General features: G+C 37.9%; 1 protein-coding gene across 3 annotated transcripts in view; it reads right to left on the bottom strand.

The window, feature by feature from the left end:
* FBXL17 (F-box and leucine rich repeat protein 17) overlaps positions 1-12,186 on the bottom strand; it is a 183,382-nt gene that overhangs the window by 72,624 nt on the left and 98,572 nt on the right. For all 3 annotated transcript variants that reach the window (XM_048503388.1, XM_048503387.1, XM_048503389.1), the window contains exon 7: positions 5,654-5,730. In XM_048503388.1, the coding sequence (XP_048359345.1) occupies positions 5,654-5,730 (77 nt within the window). The remainder of the gene's footprint in view (positions 1-5,653; positions 5,731-12,186) is intronic.

Here is a 12,186-nt window from a genome sequence, read left to right on the forward strand (position 1 = left end):
GTGGCTTTTTGGCAATTGGTTTGACATGAATTGGGGAGAGCATTTTTTGGCCACTAGCTGGGTACAGAGGGAAGACCCCCTGGTCTGCCTCTCCCTGCTGCTGCAGCTTGGTGTGATGGACGGTATTGGTGGTGGATAGGGTTGGGGTGAAAGAGTAGCCCTGGAAGAGCAGACTGTAATCCTGAGTGAGAAACAGGAGAATAGTTCACCAGCTCCGAGGACATGGATAAGTTGCTTGCAGGGATGCAGCCTACTACCAACTCTTGTCCATCCTGGCTGATGAAAGCTAGCTGCAGTGCATGGAGGGGGTCTGGCCCAGTGGCTTCAGTAGGTGATAAATGCCTTAGTAGGTGATGGTGAACCTATGACATGTGTGTCAAAGGGGACATGCAGTGATGTTTTTGATGACATGCCAGCATTCACCAGCACCTGACAACTATTGTCCCCGTTTGAGTTTGAGTCATTTTGTAATTATTTGTAATTATTTATATAATATATAACATATATAACATTACACATGACCACCATCTCTTTCAGAAGCACTGGCATCACATCACACATATGTAATTAAGTGTTTCTAAGTTGCTTGAGGGGTTGGGGTGATATGCCAGTCAAGTCAAATTAGGCATTTTCTGAAATTTTGACATGCCAAGCCCAAAAGGTTCACCATCACGGCCACAAACTATGGTATTTTACTGGACCAGCTCCAGAGAATGAGGTTGGTGAGCACTGTGTTAAGTGACTCTCCAATCTTAGATTGCAAATTAGATGCAATAGGGTCAGTTTCAGAAGATAGCTTTGGGGGACTCATATTCGCAGTTTTGGGAGCTCCCTTGTGATGTTTCCCAGGTTTCAGTCCTGTCCCCCATGCCAATCACAATCTACATGAAGCTGCTGGGTGAGGTCATCATGGGATTTAGAATCAAGTGTCATCAATATGTGGATTACATTATTTCTCCGTTACATCAAAGAAAGGGGAGGTACTCTGTGTGGGGACCATTGCCTGGAAGTGGTTATGGGATGGAAGAGAACCAACAAACTGAGGCTGAGTCAAGACAAGACAAAGTTTTCTGGGCTTCTGAGTGTGCGAGATCATAGGGCACCTAGTTCTGGACAAACTGGGTGTGAGATCTGGGGATGCTCCTGGATTCACTGCTGTTCTTTAAGGTTCAGGTAACGGCGGTGGCTACAGGGGTCTTCCAGCACCTCCACCTGGGGTTTGGGGTTAATTTTATGTGGTTTTATGATTTCTTTTAATGGTCATAGTTTATTAAAATTAATCATAGTTTATGATATTTTGTGATCTTTTATTGTTTTGTAAGCTTTTATTGTGTAAACTGCCTAGAGACTTTGTGTAAGGCAGGTTATAAATATTTTCAAATAAATAAATAAAATAAAAACCTCTACACAGGTGTCTGCAATATATTTCAATATCATTTTGACAATTCTAAAACGTGCCTATGCATGCCAGAGTACATAGTTTACCTAACATTATACCGGAGAGATAGTGACATAGCTAAATCCAAATTATTTGTATTGTTGAATGAACTCGTAACAGAAAAAAATGTATGTAAACAAAAACAATTTGCATCATTACTACAGGAAATAATTTGCCTGTTTCCTTTCACAGCTGCACTAGAATAAGCGTACTATGTAGTGATCTAATACTCCTTTTCAGAGTGATCAGATCACTCCTAGTCTGGCTGGTGGACAGTCAGCTATGAGTTACATATTCATAAGCTCAGAACAAAAAGATATTCTAAATGCCCTATGTAACAACATCTTTTAAAAATACATTTACATGCCATGATCTTCATGCCAGTTTTTCTTCCAATATTAAAGTGCTGAATCTCAGGACCAATTTGCTTTATTGCTGAAATTTACACATACCTTCTGCTTGATATCCTCCTTTTCTGTAGTAAGGCCCAAGTGGTTACATATTTATAGAAGCATTTCATAAGAGTTCTTGGCATTTTGTAATTAGATGCTATAAGTTTCAGTATGTGTGGTTAATAAATAAGCATGAATAGGGCACTGGATGAAAGAGAATTGCAAATAAAGTATGCTATTAACTAAGTTAGGTCAGAAAGATCCCTGACATTTCAAAAACTAGAATCATTCCACTTGACTTATGGAAGAACTGGAATACATACATTTAAATTACTTTACATAGTTTTTACAGGCACTAACTACGTTGAGCTCAGTGGCTTCCATTCAGCAAGATAAAACAGCAATAGACCTGAAATTGTTAACAAATGTGTTACTACACAATATACAAGCAGCAGCAACATTAGACATAGACATACATGTTTATGTTTTGTCACATTTTGGAATGTGTATGGAGGAAACTTCCCTATTTCCCCATTTACAGAACCATAAGACTGACATTATCAGAAAGTGGATTCCTTTTGAATATTAGAAAATTATTCAGGGTTTACTTTTATAAAACTCAAATTTTATAAAACTCTTTCCTTTTTTTACTAGATTGGAACAAATATATGAAGAAGTATGTATTTTAATAAAATATAAAATAGAATGAAAAGGTCACTTCCTCCCCCTACAGAATGGCTACTTAAACTTATTCTCTGCCACCACCACCAAAAAAGAAAGGTTCTAAATATTCCACAAGGAACATCTTATCGCTATGAGAATGAATTATAAAGTTACCATTTAATGCCCCATTGTGTTTACTTGTATGTTTTAAACTTCAACGGATATACATATTTTTTAAAAAATTTAATCACCAATTTCAGTAAATGTTACAGGTTATATCACCATTAATATGTACAAACAATATTTCCACACAGTCATGCATACATTTCTACTTAATTCAATTATTTATAAAATGATCCAGCTTCATAATTGTAGGCTCCCATATATACAGTTGTTGTTTCTATTTCTCTCATATTTAGTCTATCTAATGAGCTCATATAAATGCTATATCTTTGATAAAACTGTGGCAAAAATCTGGCAAGTTTCCACATTTGTATTTTTCCAAATATTTGGTTATCTGCAGTTTTCTATTCAAAAGCAAACACATCCTTGGAAAAACATGAAAATTCATTTTAGTGGCAGTTGAATGAAAGAAAATAAAAGCCTAAGGAAGAGGCACTTAAAGTGATTCACAGTGTTTTCAGATGTCTGAAATAGACGGTCAACTCACATACAGGTGATAATGTGGAGCATTTGTTTGTACAATGTGATAAACCAAAGTACTTTTAAAGTTTCTTTTAACCAATTACTTGGTTATCTGGTCAGAAAAGAAGGGTGGTGATCATTTATTTATTTGATTTTTAAACCACCCTCCCCCTAGGGGCTCAGGGCGGTGAACAACAATGATAATATTGTTCAATAATGTAGGCAGAACCTCAACAGGAATTACCAAGATGTATAATAGTTCGATTTACTGTCATTTTCAACCACAATGTCCTTCTTTAAATACTATAGAACAAAAAATTTGTAATTCAAGAATGTTGAAAAATATCTTATTGCTAACTTAGGTTCCTGTATGAGATTGAGAAACAGAATGACATTTCAGTCCAACGTTCCCAAAAGAAGATACACAAGATCTTCCTCCTTGCCCCAACTAAAGAACCTTATTTTAGTCATCCCTAGCAAACAGCCCAAGCTTATATTTATTTATTTATTATTTATTTTGAGTTTTTTATACCGCCCTACCCCCGAAGGGGGTTGTGCTAGATCTGTTTAGTTGTGCTAGATCTGTGGTATGTCAACAAATGTGAAGCATACTAATAATCCATACAGGCACCCCTTATTTCATTTTAAATCATTTAGAGACTATATTTGCTTCTTGGAAGTCACTAATTTAACACTCTCAACTAGTTCCGGCTTCCAAGGCAGCTGACAGGAGGGCACTGCAGGGACACATTTTCCTGGGCCCAAGTCAGCATCATGCAGCTTTCAGAAACAATCTGATTTATTTTACTTCTAATGCAGTTCTACACTGCAGTCACTAGGGGCACAGGGAATAATAACCAGTGGTCGCTTTGCTTTCGACTCACTGTGCCTTTCTGCAAAGTTTATTGCAAGGAGGCAAACACCTGCATATGCTGCTAAGTCCATCAAGGAAGCCAACACTGGAGTAACACAACAATGGCAATAACAATTCATTACTGATATGGTCATCACCAGGATGCAACCTCCTTTTTCTAGCTGTATTTCCCTCTTCCTTTCCTTTCAACCAGCCTCACAGTTTTGTTTGCTCAGCCAGCTCTTCTCTGTTAGTGTTTTTTAGAAAATGAAATAGCAGTTCCTCTTTTCTTAATTTCTCTTGCTCTTTTCTGTACATTTCTCCTTTATTTTGTTTTCTTCCTTTCAAAATATGGCTCCATTTCTCTCTCTCACTTTCTCACCCCCCCCCCCCAATACACACACACAATTTATCAGTCTTGGTCTCAACTCCTTTTCATTGCTGGTTGGCAGCATAGAATGTAGTTAATGATAGTACAGCAGCAAACCTTTGTTAATATTATGAACAAAAGCAGAGGTAGGAAGTTAGTATTTCCCCATGATCTATCCAACTAGTAAAATGATGTCTCCCCTCTCCCTTTTACATGCACGGTAATGGAATGTTAATCTGCCTTAGTGGTTACACATGTGCAACAGAAGACATACGTCCTTCTCTCCCCAATTAGATTTAATTACATACAATTAGATTTAATTAAACACTACAGAGGAAGTGGAATACCGTTGTTATTTGTGGGACATCTAATATACTTTGTAAACGCCTCTTCCCTACTATAGATACTAAGCACCATGTTATATGACAAACGAAACATTCTTTTTAGAAAATATGTCAATCAGTTCAAATGATCCCAGTACTTCTTATAGAGCAATACTACACAATCAGTTCTCCAGAGAACTGACTTGAGGCAGCTTACCACAGTGTTGAACTAGGTAAAGACACAAGGGTAAACTGAAATATATTTCTTACTGATTTACTTATCAAAGATTTATTGCAATATGAAACTTTAGTGAACCACAGCCCACTTCGTCAAATGTGTTCTCTAGTGGTACACATATGTCATGAGCCAGCACAATATGTCCATACAAATGCATAATTAAAAAATCAGAAACATGGTTTGGGTCAGGGTCATATGGGCGGAGGTGCGGTGAAATCTTTGTCTAGGGACCCATGATGGCTCTCAGCAGCCCTGATGGCTTCTTGCAACTGCTTGGTGCTTGCTACTTGATTATCCAGATTCTGGCTGCCAAACCCTGCCTCTTGATAGTCCCTACTGAACAGGCTGGATTGCACCTGGCGAAGTCCAAATGACCAGGAATGTATAAATACACATCATGCATTACTGGTTCAAGCTTTACAGGTCCAAGTTTTTTTCAAATGTTTGCGCATTATTATAAATTTATTATTTATTTAAAACATTTCTATGGATTTTCTCCAGAGAACTGACTTGAGGCAGCTTACAAAATGCAACATAATAAAAACATAACACAATAAAAGTTGTCAACAATTAAAAAACACTGTGACTCCTTCCAGATCAATTCTGAACCAACAAATGTGGCGAACACATTCACATTCTTTCTACATTTCCAGAAAGAACAAATATCAAACATTTAAGGGTAAAGAATTCCATCTGAAGGCAACAAAAAAGTTTTTTTAAGTATTACATACCATAGTCTGTAATTTTACAGGACACCAAATACAGCTCTTTCAGATTCTGTCCTTCTTTAGCAATGACCTCGACACATCTGGAATACATGAAATATAATTTACTGGTGTTAGAATTAATTCTATATTAATACTTTTTTTCAATTTCAGGAGTTTGATGACTTTAATAATAGTCTTTGTAAGAAATTAGTTCTGTTGATCATACAAAATTTGCATTAATGGATTATAACTGCATTCTTCATTCCAACATATTTGGCAAACAAATGACAACTCAGTGTTAAAAGTAAGTGCAAATGAATTTGATGATAATCATAATGATTTTAAGCTTCATCACATTTTTAGATAATAGAGATTAAAAAATTACATCAGTACTTTAGATACTACCCAAAATAATTGCAATTTGAGACCGTGATCACTCCTGTTTGCCAAGAGTGATTACTCCAGATGTCAGAATACATCAGTGTATGAAATATCATTTAACATTTGAGCACAAATATTTAGCTATGGAAACATACATTAATTGGCATAGAGATTTAAGGTATTTTTGTTTCTTTCCTACAAAATTGTAAATTGTGCTTGAATTTTATTATTTTCATTACATTTATGAAAATGCAACAAACATAGCCAAAAATGTTGAATTATGTAAACAATATACTGTTTTTTACATGTTTTAGTCAGTCAGTATGTTTGCTTGGTCATTGATCCAAAAATAAATAAGTAAAACAAATACAAGCGAGTAGATACACCTCCAACAATTAACAGTCGTTCTATTACAAGGAAATAAGCTCATATTAATTGTAAAAAGTTAAACATTTCATAAATATTTAAAGAAGACTAAATATATTAAATCTTAGAATGTCGCAATCTTGTGACAATGTAAATAAATTTAGTCGCTTGATATATTACATTAGGGGACTATTATCATTCCTTCCCAAAAGATATTTCTGACCCTCTCAGTGTTCGTCCACTCAGTTATTCTATCATTAAGCTGAGGGCTCTTTTGATTTGACGTTTCCCTAGTTCAGAAAATAAGTCCAACTGTGTCTGGTTTGTATATCTTATTGATTCCCCTCCTAGATTACAGTAAAGAGTCAAAGGGAGGTGATCACTTGTCATTGCAGCAATATAATCTGATACAATTAAATAATGAGCAAACTGGCTGGGCTGTTCAGCAGGGTCAGCGCCATTCAGGATAACTAGGTGAAGATTATTAACTGTCTGAATTAAACATAACCCTGCAAAATTTGCTACTGGGTTCAAGGAGCACCGGGCTGTAAAATGTTGTTGATTCTCAAAAATCATAGGCCAGAGCCTGAATTTATCAGCCAGCATTTCATTACTAAGTCCTATTTCTGTGGATCTTCTTCAGAGAACTGGCTTGAGGAACCTTACAAAATGCAACATAATAAAAACATAACAAAATAACAGTTGTCAACAATTAAAAAACACTGTAACTCCTTCCAGATTAATTCTGAACCAACAAATGTTTCTAGAAATTTCAATTTTTACTTCAGTCAAAATAAGCTTACTGTGATTTTGCTTCCAGAGTTTTCAGCTTGCTACTTAAAGTGGCAAAGGAATATTATTAATAACCAACTGGACACCTTAGTTTTCTACAAACCTCTCATTTATTTATTGAAAGCCACATCATGCAATGTAACTACATAATGTAAGTTAGGCTGAACATAATGTTTCCCCATACCCGAACTGGTATATATTGAGCAACTGGCTGTAGTGTATTCAGTGACACATGAAATTACATCCACATAACAAAATGTATGATGTTGTTTTATCATGTATAAATTCTTCCCTGTAAACCGCCCTGAGCCCAGTTGGGGAAGTATAGCCTAAAAGTCAAACAAATAAATATCTTTAAAGGTAAAAAGGTAAAGGTAATCCCCTGTTCATTACTGACCCCTGAGGTGAGTCACATCACAACATTTACTAGGCAGACTGTGTTTACGGAGTGGTTTGCCATTGCCTTCATCAGTCATCTACACTTTACCCCTAGCAAGTTGTATAGCTCAAAAGGATGGTAGGCTGAGTCAACCTTGAGTTGACTACCTGAAACCTGTCAGAATTGAACTCAGGTCATGAGCACAGTTTTGACTGCAGTACTGCAGCTTACCACTCTGCACAAAAACCAAAAACAGTCCCAAGCAACCTTTGTTCAAGTTCTGAATAATGTTACTTTTGATCATGAATGGCACCTACAAATATCAATTATCATCCAGGCACAGTATATTTTTGTGTGTATATATATTATTCTGGGAGGGAAAGCAGCATGGTGATCTTGCCAGATCTCAGAAACTAAGTAGGGTTGGTACTTGGCAGGAAGACCCCCAAGGAAGACTCTGCAGAGGAAGGCAATGGCAAGTCACCTCTTCTTCTTACCTGCTTTGAAAGCCCCTTCCAGGGGTTGCCATAAGTCGGCTGCAACTTTGAGAGGACTTCACACACTTGACACCACTTTATAGCTATGTAACACTTTTTAGCAATGTAACACTGCAGTAGTTAAAGAAGTAACGATGTAATAAACAACTGTATAGATGCATATCAGATGTGAAAGTATATCTACAGTCAAACATACTGAGAAGAATACTGCATTACATCAAGCTTATCTATACACCCATCCTTTATCTTGCCTTTAAAGTTTTGGTACACTTGATCATCTCCTTCATTTTTATATAAAACACATTTTACACATTTAAATCTTATTGTTCACAGTTTACTAGTTATTATGTTGCGACTTAAAGAACGTGGATAAATATTAAAATAATTATTTACAAAAATCAACTTATACATGATCTATCATACACTGCAGATGGTGAACTATTTCTAGGCAACGTCTTTCTAATATTCTCTCTTATATCAGGGTAAAGGTTAATTAATTAAACTGTGTAAACTACAAGCTATCAAATGAATTCAAAAGGACCTTGAATTATAGAAAATAATTGTCTGTTCTACATGCATATACAGTTTTATGTTTTGGTCTACTTTGCAAGTCTAGAATATTGCATTAGTGACAACTGAAACGAACTAATGAGGAAATATGACTACACTGCTTGCAAGAAAAGTGGTCCTTGGAGACCTTGTTACTGTTTGTGATGCACTTCAGCTAATAGGAGCTGCCAGACATTGGTTAGGACATTTCACTTTAAAGAACTGAGTTTCAGTCACCTCAGAGGTATGAAAAGAAATGACACCATTAGAGAAATAGCCTAGTGAAATTTGGAATGAATGTCAAAATGTCCAAACCAGATCAGCGGCACATTTCAATATATTTTTCTCAGTAGAAAAATATGTCTGTGCTATTGTTTAAAATGAAAATAACAGAACAAAAAATTACTGGGAAAGATTTAATAAAGGGAAAACTGAAATGCATAGGACAAATAAACCATACACTTTTAAAAGCATTTATGTTCAGAACATGTAAGTAAGATGAACATGATATTAAAGAAGCTTAACTATGGCAGATGTTACAAGTTAGAGATTCAAAACATAGAATATTTATGGAAACACAAATGCAAACAATTCATGTAAAGATACTTCACATGGAGCAAAGCAAGCTAAAGGTAAGAATTTATCAGTACTTCTATTTCAGAATCGTGGGGATATGACTGATAGAGCCTCAAAATGTTGCTAGGGGCACACAGCGGGGAGGGATTTCTCTACAAACCCACAGGGAATCCCAGGGTTGTATATAAATCTGAAATCTTAAGAAAAAATAAAATAAAAATCAGGGGATAAAAAGTCCCTCCACCAAAAGAACAGAAAAATACCAAAAGCTTTAAGAAAAGAATGCACACTAAAATCTCAAAGGCTGTTGGGGGGTATCAGGTAACCCCAATAATATTGCTAAGCCTTCCAGAGCCTTGGTTCCTGTAAATCAAAGCTTCAGACAGAAACAGGAGTGTATTGGGAGCCCAAAGCAGTGCTGGAAAAGCACCCCCTCCCTGACACCGTCATCTCTCTGAAGGAGAAGGAGGGGTCAGGCCTAGCAGTGGCTACTGAAACTTACTACCCATGTAGCCCAACCCAGCAGCATCCTCTGCACACCTAAGCCAAGCCTGGTAATGGCAGCCATGATGACCTCAATCAAATTTGGCCTGGCCCAGCAGCAGCCCACTGCACAACTGAGCCTGGCACTGGCCACTATGTAGCCCCGACTGACTTTTCCCAAGGAGAGGTTGCCAGGGCAGGGAAAATCTGAGCAAACTGGTACTGAGAAAGGTAGCCTACCTGTGGGGAAAAAGGGACAGAGGGAAGCGCCATTTAGCTACTTACTGTAATAGGGGATAATCTACGTATGTATATGTAATAGAGGCTTGTTTTGTGTATTTGAGAGTTTGGATGTAATATTCATCTGCATTTGATTTACTGTATTACTGTATTGGCCACTGGAGAGTGTTTTGTTTTGTTCTGTTTGATAGTACAGAGAGAAGCAGAACCAGAGGTACTGAGTACATCATTGGGTCCCATGGTAGCAACTGCCACTGTGCCAGGATTTGTGACAATCACTGCACTACTAGGACTGCCCCAACACCAGCAGCCACTGCACAGCTGGGCCAGTCTTTTCCCAGGGAGCTTTTTCCTACTATATCACACTTAAGTGTGTGGCTTAGCCTGTACAGGATGTATGCTTGACAGAGCTGTCTACATTTGTATTCCCAGGATTGATTCAAGTCAAGTGCAATAGCAGTCTTCATATGGTGTTCCATTGAGGAAGACTATAGTTGAAAATGTGGAGATTCATTGCAGAGCCAGTTTTGGAAGTGGACAGTTATTTTTACTATACTTCTTCCTTTTGTTTAAGACTGGGGTTGTTGTGGTTTTTAGTTCTGGTGGTTTGGTTTCTTCTGTTGTGGCTCAGCTATGATGTTGGTCATAAGGGTGTGGGAGGCACTGGATAGGGAGGGCATACTTTGCTGCATTTCTTCTGCTCAAAATTCCCCTCGTAGATTCTCCAGTTGTGTCCTTACACTCATGTGACCAGGTCACCAAGGAGGGTGAGGGAAATATCAAAAACCCATTAGACAAAAGGTCGGACTCGGTCTTACGAAAATCCCATGAATGGTTGGCATCTACCATTAAGGCACTGGCCCCCTCCTCCACAGTGGCCAGGGCTACCATGGTCTTCCTGTCCCCTGAGGAGCAAGTGGCTAGGGAAAGGGTAGAATGGAACCTCTTGGCTAATGCCTTCCTATCAGATGACACCAACAACACCCTCACCTTGGTGGCTCGTTCCATGGAAGCCAAAGTGGTTGTTCGATGTAATGTTTGGCTATGCCTGTGGCAAGCAGAATCCCACTCCAAACAAATAGTAGCAGGCTATCCCTATCGGGTGGGGGGGGGCTCTTCGGCAAAGAGTTAGATAAGGTTCTCATAGAAACAGATGGAGGGTGGAATCCCTCTTGAAAAATCCCTTGTGACTGGAACTTGAAACAGTCCAACATTAGAGGCACCTCCATTACTCATAGGTAGAGGAGACCAAGAAGGAAAGGCCACACAGGTGTTAGTGGGGGTGGGGATTCCAAGAATCAGTTTTGCAAAGCAATGACAGAAGTGCTAGAATGACAAAAATGCCTAATATAACACTCAGTAAAAGCCTTGTTACCGTGTCCACAACTGCTCATTGGGAACATATGCTCATGAACAAAACAGGAAGGAGACATCTGAATGCCACCACAAATGAAACTGGAAATATGGCAAGCCTCAGCAGCAAACTACAAGGAACACATAGGATTGGAACCCATGATGCATTGAACTGATGGATTGTAAAAGACAGAGTCAATTAAAAAATGGGTTCCACTTCAAAAGTTTTGAAGTGGAACCCATTTTTTAATTGACTCTGTCTTTTACAATCCATCAGTTCAATGCATCAGACCATTGGCAGAGCAGGTCTGGAAAGCTATAGGCATAATATACACCCAATTATTCCTCATCATTAATGACTGGCTGTGAGCTAACGCCTGGGAATGTTGGGGTGAAAGATGAGGAAGGAAGAAGAGTATTCAGTAACTGCCCTCTTTTTCACATTTCCCATATTTCCAATCAGGAGAGGTGACTACATCTGCCTTTTAGAGGTTTGAGCTGTATAACCCACCTGGCAAGAGAGTCATGATCCACTTCATGCTATCAACAGAGCCTTGTCTCTCCCCCCCCCCCATGTACCTGATGCCCCAGTCTCGTGCCACGTACCAGCTACCAGCACAGTCCTTTTCAAGTCCTTCACTAGTGCAGTGCCATAGTTTATGGGCTGGTTGTAGGATTGTATCCTTGCTTCTCTAATTCATGATAGAATTTAAATACATTATACAAAACGCTGAAAGTTTACTGAGGCACACACACACAAATCTGTGATTTCTAGAGCTATTTTCATTTACTTACGTATTTATTTAGTTCATTAGTTTTATATTCAGGGCATCTCCCACCATTTTATGAAATCATAAAATCAGACATCAATACATTTAGGTAACATTTAAAACCTCATTTAAAACTGCTCATAAACAGTGGTGACAGTTCTTTAAAGACAG

The sequence above is a fragment of the Sphaerodactylus townsendi genome, linkage group LG07 (genome assembly GCF_021028975.2).
Source record: "Sphaerodactylus townsendi isolate TG3544 linkage group LG07, MPM_Stown_v2.3, whole genome shotgun sequence".
NCBI lineage: Eukaryota > Metazoa > Chordata > Lepidosauria > Squamata > Sphaerodactylidae > Sphaerodactylus > Sphaerodactylus townsendi.